The sequence below is a fragment of the Oncorhynchus clarkii genome, chromosome 6, assembly GCF_045791955.1.
Source record: "Oncorhynchus clarkii lewisi isolate Uvic-CL-2024 chromosome 6, UVic_Ocla_1.0, whole genome shotgun sequence".
In the NCBI taxonomy this organism is placed as follows: Eukaryota; Metazoa; Chordata; class Actinopteri; order Salmoniformes; family Salmonidae; genus Oncorhynchus; species Oncorhynchus clarkii.
The window spans coordinates 37860673-37872749 of record NC_092152.1 but is presented as its reverse complement, the minus strand read 5'-3'; the positions used below and the strand labels follow the sequence as shown (position 1 = coordinate 37872749).

Here is a 12077-nt window from a genome sequence, read left to right as displayed (position 1 = left end):
TTTTTACCTTTTTACTCAGGGATTCGATCGTGCAACCTTTCGGCTACTAGTCCAACGCTCTAACCACTCGGCTACTTGCCGCCTCATGTTAGGTCTCCAGTAGCTGATCTGGGTTTGTGACTTGACATGCGTCATCTCTGTGGTTGGTTCTTGGCAACAGTTGATCCACGTGTCCTCCGATGTGTGAGCTATGTAGGACACAGGACCTGTTTGTGCGACCACTGTTGCTGGTTTCCACTTTGGACCATTGCAGTAGTTCCGAGCAATAACTCTCTCCAGCTCTGAAGCTACTGTCTTTTGCTTTGCTCCGCCTCTCCACCTGCGCTCTCTCTTGTGTCTGTACAACCTGTTAAGTCTTTGGAGGTCTCACTTTGGCTGTAGCATGTTGCATGGGGGTTGCAACAGGAAGGTGTTTTACTGTGTGCGTTGACTATGACGGAGAACATATGATCCTCCAGTGGGCCAGCTTAGTCTATGTGGACTTGCTGCCAAGGCTCCTCTGGGAAGTCCCATGGGTGTAGTGGCGCTAGCTGAGTTATGTTCCTCATCTTTTGACATGGGGAACATGACTTGGCCTTGTCTTCGATAGCTGCATCCAAATCTGGCCACCAAAATTAGCTGCATGCAATCTCCTTCATTTGCACCATGCCACACTGCCCTGAATGGAGTTCTTCAAGCACCTGCCTTCTCAGTGGTGGTGGTAACTCAAAAGCCCCATAGCAAGCGTCCAGACTAAACTGTGTCACCCTTTCTGGCGAGAAATAACTGGATTGGTGTGGGTCAACTTTTTCAGTTGGACGGACGTAACTGGGGCATTCATCACTTCCTTGAAGTAGAAGATTTCAGCCTGGGAGGGCTCAGTGTGTGTGACAGGTAAGAGACACCTTGAGAGGCCGTCCATTGCAGACGGTCCCTGATGTGAGTAATTGGCCTCTCTGCACCTGATGGCATGATGTATGAGACAACAGCACCAGCACCATAAGGCAATGTGTCACATGCCAACTGTAATGGCAAGTTGGGGTAGAAGTGGATTAGGGCCTCTGACTGAGTTAAGGCTGTTTTCTCTTTCTTGAAAGCCTCCTCACATCTGTCCACTTCCAAGGTTTGGTTTTGTTCAAAAGTTAATGTGGTGGCTTTAGCATGTTAGCTAGGTTCAGCATACACTTTGCGTAGCACGCCAGGTGTCCTAAGAATGATTCACGTTCTGTGGGGATGGAGCTTCCGCGACGGCCTTCACCTTTGATGGCCCCTTGTGGAACCCCCGAACTGTCAATGACGTGGCCCAGATATTCAACAGGCCGGGAAAACTTTGTCCTTCTGGACCCTGCGACCGTACTCCTCCAGTCTCTGTAGTGTAGTGGCCAGGTTTCTCAGGTGCTCCTACTCATCTTTGCCAGTGATTAGTAGATCATCGAGGTAACAATGGACCCTGGTGAGCCTGCTCAGTATCTGTTCCACAGCTCTCTGAAACAAGGCCGAAGCTGAGGTGATTCCAAAAGGAAGCCTCTGATACCTGTACAGTCCTTTGTGAGTCACTATAGTCAATAGTTCCTGTGACTCTTGGTCACAACATGCGTCTGTAGATAGGCCTGACATAAGTCTATCTTACTGAATTTCTGTTCTCTAGCTAAACCAGAAAAGTGGTTGTCAATGAGGGTTAGTGGATATTTTTCAGCAGTCAGATGGGGTTAACGGTAACTTTGAAATCGCCAGAGTCTGAATGATCCATATTTTTTCATGACTGGAACGACGGGTGTAGCCCACTCACTAACATTCACTGGATGTAATACTCCACTCTCGACTAGTCTGTTTGGCTCAGTTTCAATGTATGGTTTCATGGTGTATGGGACAGGTCTAGCTTTTAAGCATTTTGGCTTGCTGTCTGGTTTCATGGTCCTTTAACTGTTGTGTTTTTCATACTGCCAAGTTCTCCATTGAACACATCTGCATGTTTTCTCAATATCCCTTGTAGGTTTGTGTCCTCCGACCATGTGAATTTCCTGCCAGTTTAGCTTAATCTTTTCCAGCCATGTGTGTCCTTGCAAATCTCGATGGTTGCCTTTCACAATGTAGAGTGGTAGCTTTACCTTCTGTTTGTTGAGCTCTACTGTAACTATCATGCTTCCTCTCACTGGAACAGTCTCACCAGTGTATGTTTTCCGTGTCATCTTCGTGGGCTGTGGTGTGAGGTGATGTAGTTTCTCCTTGTATACGGCCTCAGAGAGAAAATATACGGCTGCTCCAGTGTCCATTTGTATCCCTACTGCTTTTCCATCCAGTATCCATGTCCAAGATTCGTCCCCTTCAGACAGGTTATCACTTTGTTCCTCTGTGTGATTTTATGCACTTTCTTTTTGTACTTCCTGATGTCGCTTTTCCTTTGTTCAGTACTTTTGTTTGACTGTGTATTTTTGTTTTCAAATACACGTTTTTATATGCACAAACACTCCTCTGCTTGGTGACCTGCTTTTCCACAGTGATAGAATGGCTTGCCACCTACTGCGTTTAAAAAAAAATCCATAGACACCTTCTGCACTTGGCTGCTGTGTGTCTTTCTTTGCCATTTCCATTGACGTACTCACTTCTATTGCACTCTGCAATGTTAAGTTGCTCTCAATCAAAAGGTGTTTCTGAATTGCCTCGCTGCGCATTCCACACACTAACCTATCACGTATAGTGTCACTCAGTGATCGCCCAAATTCACAGTGTTTGTTTAACTGTTTCCATACAGCCACAAATTATGAGATTGACTCCCCCTCCTCTTGATTTCTCGTAATGAAATCTGAATCTATCTGCGATGATCAGTAGTTTGGGAGAATAATGTCGTTTTAAGGTAGCCACAATTTCATCATATGATTTATCACCAGGGTTTTCCTACCATACCAGTCAAAGATGTTGGCACAACTACTGTTACGGTTTTCTTCCGTCGAAGGAGAGTCGGACCAAAATGCAGCGTGGTAATTTTGATACATGTTTAATAAAGCGAATAAACACGTACAATACAAAACAACAGACGTAACGTGAAAACCTAAACAGCCTATCTGGTGCAAACTAACACAGAGACAGGAACAATCACCCACGAAACACTCAAAGAATATGGCTGCCTAAATATGGTTCCCAATCAGAGACAACGATAAACACCTGCCTCTGATTGAGAACCACTCCAGACAGCCAAAGACTATGCTAGAAAACCCCACTAAGCCACAATCCCAAAACCTACGTAAAACCACAAGACAAAACACACCACATAATAAACCCATGTCACACCCTGGCCTGACCAAATTAATAAAGAAAACACAGAATACTAAGACCAGGCAGGGCGTGACAACTACTCATTCTTCCATTTCTCTTCAGTCAAAATGTTCTGTGTAAGAACTCCATTGTTCCAACCAGTGCAGACATTTTCAGTTTTTTTGCTTCTCACACTTTTTAGATGGTCCCTCACTCCCTAAATTTTTTTCTTCTTCTTTTCACTCACAGCGATTACACTTTCTCCCACAGCAAAACTCTTCTTCTCCCTCCAGGCTAGCTACTGTAGCATCACTCTTGACTGGCCTGCGCCATGTTTTCTTTGCGTCTTTCTACAGCAATTATTTGTTTTGTTTTTTACTGAGACTTTCTACTGAAAATAATGAACACCAATGTGAGAACGTTTCTACCTCGTCGCCAATTTTGTTGTCTAGCACATTGCATTACTTATACAACTAATATAAGGACAGGACGTGAAACAGGAGTAGAAAATAGGGGCTTTGTTTAACGCATTTCACAGAACAAAACACTCCAAGCATTCAAATGTACGTAAGCGGGGGGAGGGGGGGGGGGGGGGGGGGGGGAGAAACTAGAATCTCAACACACGAGGGACGCACTTCTCTTAGATTATGTGAAAGGAAGCTGAAAGACACAATTAGAGACAATATATGTTAGGAATCAGCATGTCTGTCTGATAGTAACACTAAAAGAAAAGAGGGAAAATGCTTTGTCATATTTATGAAAATTATATCTCTTCTTGAAATGAATATGTTTGTGGTTCTCCTTTGTTCCCTGGCTCTAATAACACCATCATCATTATCATCCCCCACAAATGATATACATTTCACACTCTTTGATTTTCAACTCCTACAGCCACTTAATTCCATGCTGTCATCCTCTTTTCTGCTGCAGCCGTTAATTGCCTGAATTATATGCTGTCTAAACCAAGGGCTTTGTTATCAACTCATATGTGCCTTTAAGGCCTATAAGTGACAAAACAGTGAGAAATATAACAGTGTGATTGTAGCCACTCCAGATCAAAAGCTTTTTCCTACACCACCTTTTCTATTGTTTTCAGTGCCCCAGTTTTTAACTTCCTGATACTATATTTAAACAGCTGGTAGTTTATAGTATCAAAGGGGTCTTTGAGTGCTACTTTTTTAAGCTAATATTCTATAGGAATGCTACCAGTTCTATACTGCAGTGTACATATCCATGACCTGCCAGTCTTCACTGTAAAAATTCTGACTTGAAGATGAGCATGAATTGCTATACTGTAGCATATCATTATTAACAGCTTGGCTAAAGAACATGGTTCTGACATTTGTGTTTCTGCACTGCAACTCTGTTGACTGACCATGACGCTCACAAGAGATACCACTGGGAGATGCTGACTGCATCACAGTGGTCCGTAATGTGATCTGATGCTTTCTAACGGGACTTTTGTAAATGTTAACCTATGAAGGGTGGGCCAAGTGTTAAAACTGGTTAACTTGATAGCGAAATCCTATGTCGGAAAATGTAGCGCTGCGCGATCTGATGTTTGTTCAGGGTTAATGGTGGCATCCATGCATGAAGGCATATTGTACACAAGAAGTCAACATTAAGTAGAGCAGGGTGTTTTTTTTCCAGTTGCCAAGTTTGATTTAGGATTTCTTCTTCATGCTTGGGATGGAGTTAACAGCTTGTTATTGGTGGGGGTCGAATAGGAATAGCCAGAGCCAAAGTGATCAGCGCTCATTTCATGCCTCACATTTTGCCTCCTGGCAAGAAAGCTTGTTCCTTTACCAACCTTTGTTTTCTTCCTTAAGTTTTGTTCCTAAGCCTTTTTTTAGCTGACGGATCAAAAAAACAACCACATCAGTCTGTGTTTTGGTCTAGAGAGTGTTGTCAAACAGCAGAGCAATGTTGATGTGAACTCCCCTGTTTGCGTTTCCTGTTTTTCTGTCCAATCAGAGGCTCCGCCCAGTCCCGTGAAAAGCTCCCCAGAAATGACCCCAGTGACCTCTCCTCGGCAGCGCAGGGACTCGGACCGCTACTGCCAGCTATGCAACGCCTGGTTCAACAATCCGGGCATGGCGCAGCAGCACTATGACGGCAAGAAGCACAAGAAAAACGCAGCTCGTGCCGACCTCCTGGAACAGCTGGGCAAGACCCTGGACATGGGAGAGATGAAAGGTACAGAACAGAACAGGGAAGGCCTGAGGCAGACCAGATAACCTGGCAGAGACTCTCTCTCTCTCACACATGCGTACACACACACACGTAGCACAGATAACCATGCAGCTCACTGCCTCCTCCCCTCACCCCTACTCCATAACAGCCAGGATTGTTAGTTACTGTTGCCTCTGTGTGTAGTAACATTATATAAGTGTATGTGTAGTAACATTGTTATATGTAATAACACAGGAAGAGATGACAAGGTGTCATGTAAGAAGATAGGACACTGTCTGCTAGTAATAGGAGGAAAAAAATCGAGACAGTTACATAGCGGATATTATTTTTGACGATATATCGTGCCGTATCGTTTTGACAACTTTGCAGTATTATTTTTGTGCTATTTGGCTGTATCTGCACCAGAACTCCAGTATTTTTCCTTCATATCTTGTTCTCCATCTTATTTTTAAATAGGGAGCCGGGTCTCCTGTGTGGCACAACGCAGTGTTGCAGCATCATTTCAGCCTGGGGTTCAATCACCGGCTGTGACCGGGTGTCCCAAAGGGCGGTGCACAATTGGCCCAGCATCGTCCTGGTTAGGGGAGGGTTTGGCCCAGCATCGTCCTGGTTAGGGGAGGGTTTGGCCCAGCATCATCCTGGTTAGGGGAGGGTTTGGCCCAGCATCGTCCTGGTTAGGGGAGGGTTTGGCCGGGGGGCTATACTCGAATCATCACGTTCCTCCACCCTGACTTCGGTCGTCAGTTGAACAGTATTTCCTCCAACACATTGGTGCAGCTGGCTTCCGGGTTAAGCGAGCGGGTGTGAAGAAGCGCGGCTTGACAGGTCATCTTTCGTAGGACGGATGACTCGACCTTCGCCTGTTGAGGAGTTGCAGTGATGAGACAAGATCTTAATCACAAAATTGGGGAGAAAAGGGGGTAAAAATGACAAAAATAATAATAAAATACAATTGGGAGCCAATTTGTTTTCAGCTCTTTTATTTCCATAATTTATCAAAACTCGTTTTCTCATGGCTCGCTCTTGTCCCTCTGCAGCAGACATTTGGTGAGCAATATTTTTGGATCATCGAAGTGCAATAAAATCACATTATCGAATCGTAATACCGATAGAATCATGAGATTTGCAATACATATCGTATTGTGAGGTCCCTGGCGATTCCCAGCCCTACTGTCTACTAGAGTTCATCCAGTATGGAGACATATGCATGTACACTACTGTTTTTCGCAGTATGAGGTGTTTAAAGCCTTGGAAGTAGGCCTAGGGGAAATACAAGACACAAATTAACTCTTTCAAGCTTTGTATTCCTCATGTAATAGATAATATATCAGTATCAGCTACATTTAATGCAAAACTACTTTTGGAAAACCTGACTCACCATTTGTGATACCCATATCTTGAGATAGCACAGCATGTCAAAATGGGGTCAATATGTAATATATATTTGTTTGTACACTTCATGGCATTTGTTACGCTCTTTAGTATGGCATTATCCGTTATTAAATGGGGGGCTAAGGAGGTCCACTTTCCTCTGATGTTAATGTGAGACTTCTATTTCTCTGGCTGTGTTGCATGCATACCTCTTGACTTGGCTAGTGTCTGCTTCTACGCCAACCAGAGAGAGCTACAGTGGAGAGGCTCAGCGTCTCTTAAGTACCAGGACACGACAAGCCTATTTCGGGCTGTTAATTTTGGAGTGGGGAGGGGGAATGGTGCCCTCTTTCTCTCTTATTGTCTCCTACCCACAATATGTCAATAACAATTACAGAGTATTATTCCAGCATGCTGCTGCAGTGCTGTGGGACCCAGGGGGTTGTAAAGTTAAGTAGTGCATGAGCAGACATAATGTGGGATGTCTCTTTGGTCATGTCTGATTGGAGATGTAGCTTAGCCTCCTTCACTCCTGGTCTTATTTAGGTTGGCTCTGCGTTGCCGGGGACCTGCACTGTGCCATCCAATCAGTGAGATGTACTGTATGTCTCTTCAGTCACATCTGATTGGAGATGTACTCTAGGCCTGGTTGATACTTATGGCTGATTGGTTGGCTCTGCTTTGAAAGGGACGAATGGGGAGGCACCGTGCTGCCCAGTCACATCTGATTGAAGATAAAGCCTAGTCCAAGTCCTACTCCTAACTCCCAAACTTGTTATTTCTACTTAGGGTTGGTTGATGGGCTCTGCATTGCCAGCGATGAATTGGGAGGCTTCACCTGCACCTTCTCAGGGATAGCTGCATTTCTTTAGGAAGGTTTTCCTTGTAATGACTGTGACCTGTGGTTGTCTTAGCTACCTTAGTTGAATGCACTGACTAACTGGCCTAAATGTAAAATGCACTGTGTTGTCCAATCACTGAGATTTATGAGTATGAGGAGGAATGTACACACTTCTTACAATTTTATTCCATGTTTCACATGTGCCACATTTCCTTTGAGGATTTACCCCAGTGTTTTACCCAAAAGCTCAGACGTTCCGTTTCCTATCGATGCGGGCTGGCACCCGTATCTCACTAGGCCATGGCTCCGGCAAACCTGCTCTAACTGGGAGCCAAGGCAACGCTCTGGGTACTTATCAGCCTGCATTTACATAACAATGGCTAGGTGTGAACTTGAACACCTTCTAACAAACCAACAGTCTTGAATGATGCGGAGGTTATTGGTTCTGCTCGCCACAAGTCTTTAGAGTCACTCTCCTGACAGAAACACAATAACACTAGACCTACATTAACATAAAACACTGGCGGCTCACTGGTGTGGGGGTAAGTCTCAATGGAAAAGCACCAATATAGTACTTTGTCATCATGTATTATGCCCTGTTTGGGGTCATTTAAAGTTATTGATGGAGATTCATGAATATTCACGCTTGATGTTAACTTGAGTCTTTGCCGACTCGACATTTTGAACTGCGTGATCGTTTCAAGTTAAGTATAATGCCTCGTACTTCCCCTAAAACAGTGCTCGTTTTTCAGACGGTCCCGCCCCTGAATAACTCTTGAATGCTTCCTCCCAGACAGGCTCCGCTTATGGACTGAGGACTTGCCTATTCTCTGTGAAATAGATGAGCCATAACTCAAAGCCAGAGTGTTTCGCCAACGTCACTATAGTCATAATGGGTGGCTGGAAATGGAAGCATGGAGATGCAGTATTCAGCACTCACAGTCTAATGAGCGTTTCTCTCCGGCGATTATCAATTAGTAATGAAGTGGCAAATCATCCTAACAGGCAGGACTAGCATTGTGTGGATGGGGATGGAGAGGGAAGGGGGAGCAGGAGCAGCCAGGGCACAGTGCAGCGGGCAGGGATGGGCTGGGCTGCTTAATTCATAGGCCTGCCAGCACAGCTCTGCAGTCCTATCTTTCACACAAAGAGTTACTACCTAGAGCACTTCTACTATTTCCTCTTTTCTCTCTGTCTCTGTGACCCCGGCCTGCCGCCGAATGAAATAGCACTTCTATTTTATTTATTTATTTATCTTTCTTAGTCTTTCTTCATTTTTGTCCTGTTCTTGCCCACTGTGTTCTCTGATGTTGGATGGCTATTAAGCAAACAGCTGTAGATGGATATCTGGTGGTTCTGACTGAAGGTTTTCAAGCAGGTGATGAAATATTCCTTGAATACCTATTGAGATATGATTTCAAATTTGAGAGATTCCTGTACAATTGGCCAATGGTTATACAGCACAGTAGTGGTGTTGTTTCTGAGAAGGGAGTGTGTGAGAGCATTCTGCCGTGTATATATTCTGTGTCCCAAATGGCACCTTTATAGTGCACTACTTTTGACCGGCCCATTAGCACTCTGTGCTGTGTACTGTAAAGGAGGACCCTCCAGGAGAGGACCTGCCCACCTCCCACACTCCTCCATCTGTGCTCCCATTTCACCCTCTGTTTGTTACCCATCCTAAACCCTACTAACCTCACTCTATGATCCTCTGGGTTCAGCCATGTGCTCTGGGTTTCAGATTTCCCTACAGAGCTGAGACTTCATGGAGCTTTGTAGAGCTACGCTAGCTACTGCACTGCCTGCCTCTAAAGCAGGGATTAATCCCCCCAACAACAGAAAATACTGTTGCGAGTTAGAATAGTAGAATACACAAGGTGCAATTTCGAAAATTGGTTGTGCATCAGAAGTTTTTCCTCATGTTATGTAAGTCACTGATAGTAGGTCAATTAGCCCATGTCAGCTAACATTTTTTAGATTGATAAGTTAGTTTTGCGGCCAGCTATCTAAACTTGTTATGATGGTCGATTGACATGCTGTGGGGCCGCCATTGATTTTGTTAGTCAGTCTCACTCATATTATATTATACTCACATAATATTAAAAATGGCAAACGTTTATCTCCACCCTATGGCAAAATTGTACAATTACAGCAAATTTGTCATAAAAGCGCAAAATCTTCTCTCCGCCCCATGGCAAAATGTGTAGAAATCCAGCAAACTTGCTTTAAAATGTAAAAACATTCTCTCCGCTTCCAAGAGTGGGGCCACTAAAATGTTTTACCCATCAATGTTGCCCACCCCTTTTCTAAAGGATGTGTGTAAATGTTTCTCAACTAGCTACCTGTAAACACTATACAGCACCATAAAGTGGTCTAGGCTATAACATAGGAGTTTGTGTAATCTGTATGTTTCATAACTAGCTATACCTGCATACGAGGACCTCTGCTCCACTAGGAGCTGAAAGGAATAACTATACCTGCATACAGTACCTCAAAGTGGTCTATAGCATAGGGACTAATGTTATCTAATTGTGCTGTACGGTGTGGAGTGTAAACTTGACTGTATAGGACATCAGCGTATTGATTGAATAATGTCAAGGATTTAACCTTTTCGAGGACTTGACAAGGTAGAACCTATTGACTCATTGAGTGCGTCCCAAATGGCACCCTATTCCCCATATAGTGCACTACTTTTGACCAGAGACGAATGGGCCCTGTCTGAAAGTAGTGTGCACTATATAGGGAATAGGGTGCAAAAATACACATCATCTCCGTATATCAATTAAAGTAATGTAGGGAAAATGTAAACAAGATCCAAGACAGTCCAACCTATTCCAGTTAGTTCATGATGTACAATAGGCAACTTTCCCCCTGAATTCCTGCAGTCTATTTTAGGGAATGCCCATGGTGCTCTTTTTCTCTATGAAGTCATTTTTGGAAGATACAGAAGATGATGAATGGTGCGAGTCGCATTCCAGAACAGGTTTCCCTGGATAAAGAGCAGCAATTCTTCTTATTGTTATTATTATAATCTAAAACATAAATATAGATTGTACATATAAGTTATTATTTTCCTTCTAAGAAATAACTACTTCTTTCTTATCATTCTTACTATTATCATCTAAAATGTTTAAATAGCTTTGGGTTATGGAGGCGGTGCATTAGCTACATTCAATCTGAATATAATACTGTTTGTTGCTGTGAGATTCTGTGCCCGAAGTATTGGACCACTGACTGAGTCTGAGAGACATTGTTCTATCTAGACTGGAGCACTGCAGTCATTTATAACAAGAGAAAGCGAGAAGAGGAGAGTGTGCCATTTTCTTCTTTCCAGTGCACAGGCAGATAATGGCAGTTCTCCTGGGGGCTTCCTCAGTGTAAGCTTGCTAACGCTGTGGACTGATGACACACATAGAATTGCTCTTGCTTTTATCTTCTATCTTTTTTTCTCTCCCTCCATCCACACTCATCATGTCACTGAGTGTGTGTCTCCCGAATGGCACCCTATTCCCTATTTAGTGCACCACTTTTGAACAGGACCTATAAAAGTAGTGCACTATATAGGGAATAGGGGTACTATTTCAGACACATCCTGAGACTGCACTGCAACCCAGACCATTTTGTTGTAACTAACACTGTGTAAGGAGATTTAATCTTCTCTATGTCTCGTTTGCTTAGTCTATAACAGAACTGCTTACTGAGCAGAGAGGAGGACTGGACTGGTTTATCATGGTGATGCTGGGCCCTTAGCTTTGTCTGTCATAGAACCAATACTCATCAAAATGAAAAATAGGGGCCAGCACTCACTTGATTCATTTGTACTTGAAGTTTGTTATGTTTTTAATATTCTTTAAAAAGAAAAGACAAACCAGGGCCTCCCGGGTGGCGCAGTGGTTAAGGGCGCTGTACTGCAGCGCCAGCTGTGCCATCAGAGTCCCTGGGTTCGCGCCCAGGCTCTGTCGTAACCGGCTGTGACCGGGAGGTCCGTGGGGCGACGCACAATTGGCCTAGCGTCGCCCGGGTTAGGGAGGGCTTGGTCGGTAGGGGTGTCCTTGTCTCATCGCGCACCAGCGACTCCTGTGGCGGGCTGGGCGCAGTGTGTGCTAACCAAGGTGGCCAGGTGCACGGTGTTTCCTCCGGCGCATTGGTGCGGCTGGCTTCCGGGTTGGATGCGTGCTGTGTTAAGAAGCAGTGCGGCTTGGTTGGGTTGTGTATCGGAGGACGCATGACTTTCAACCTTCGTCTCTCCCGAGCCCGTACGGGAGTTGTAGCGATGAGACAAGAATTGGATACCATGAAATTGGGGAGAAAAAGGGGTAAAATTCAAAAAAAAAGAAAAGAAAAGACAAACCCTCTTCCTAGTATTAAAGTTCTTTATTAAGCTTTATGTATCAGCCTCAAGGCCTTCTTCAGAGCTTTGGTTTGAGTGTTTGTAATTTCT

The 12077-nt window shown here is 44.2% G+C and overlaps 1 protein-coding gene across 3 annotated transcripts in view; it reads left to right on the top strand.

Moving 5' to 3' along the window:
• LOC139411102 (zinc finger, matrin-type 4a) overlaps nt 1-12077 on the top strand; it is a 143018-nt gene that overhangs the window by 90030 nt on the left and 40911 nt on the right. For all 3 annotated transcript variants that reach the window (XM_071156958.1, XM_071156957.1, XM_071156959.1), the window contains exon 5: nt 5206-5427. In XM_071156958.1, coding sequence (XP_071013059.1) covers nt 5206-5427 — 222 coding nt within the window. The remainder of the gene's footprint in view (nt 1-5205; nt 5428-12077) is intronic.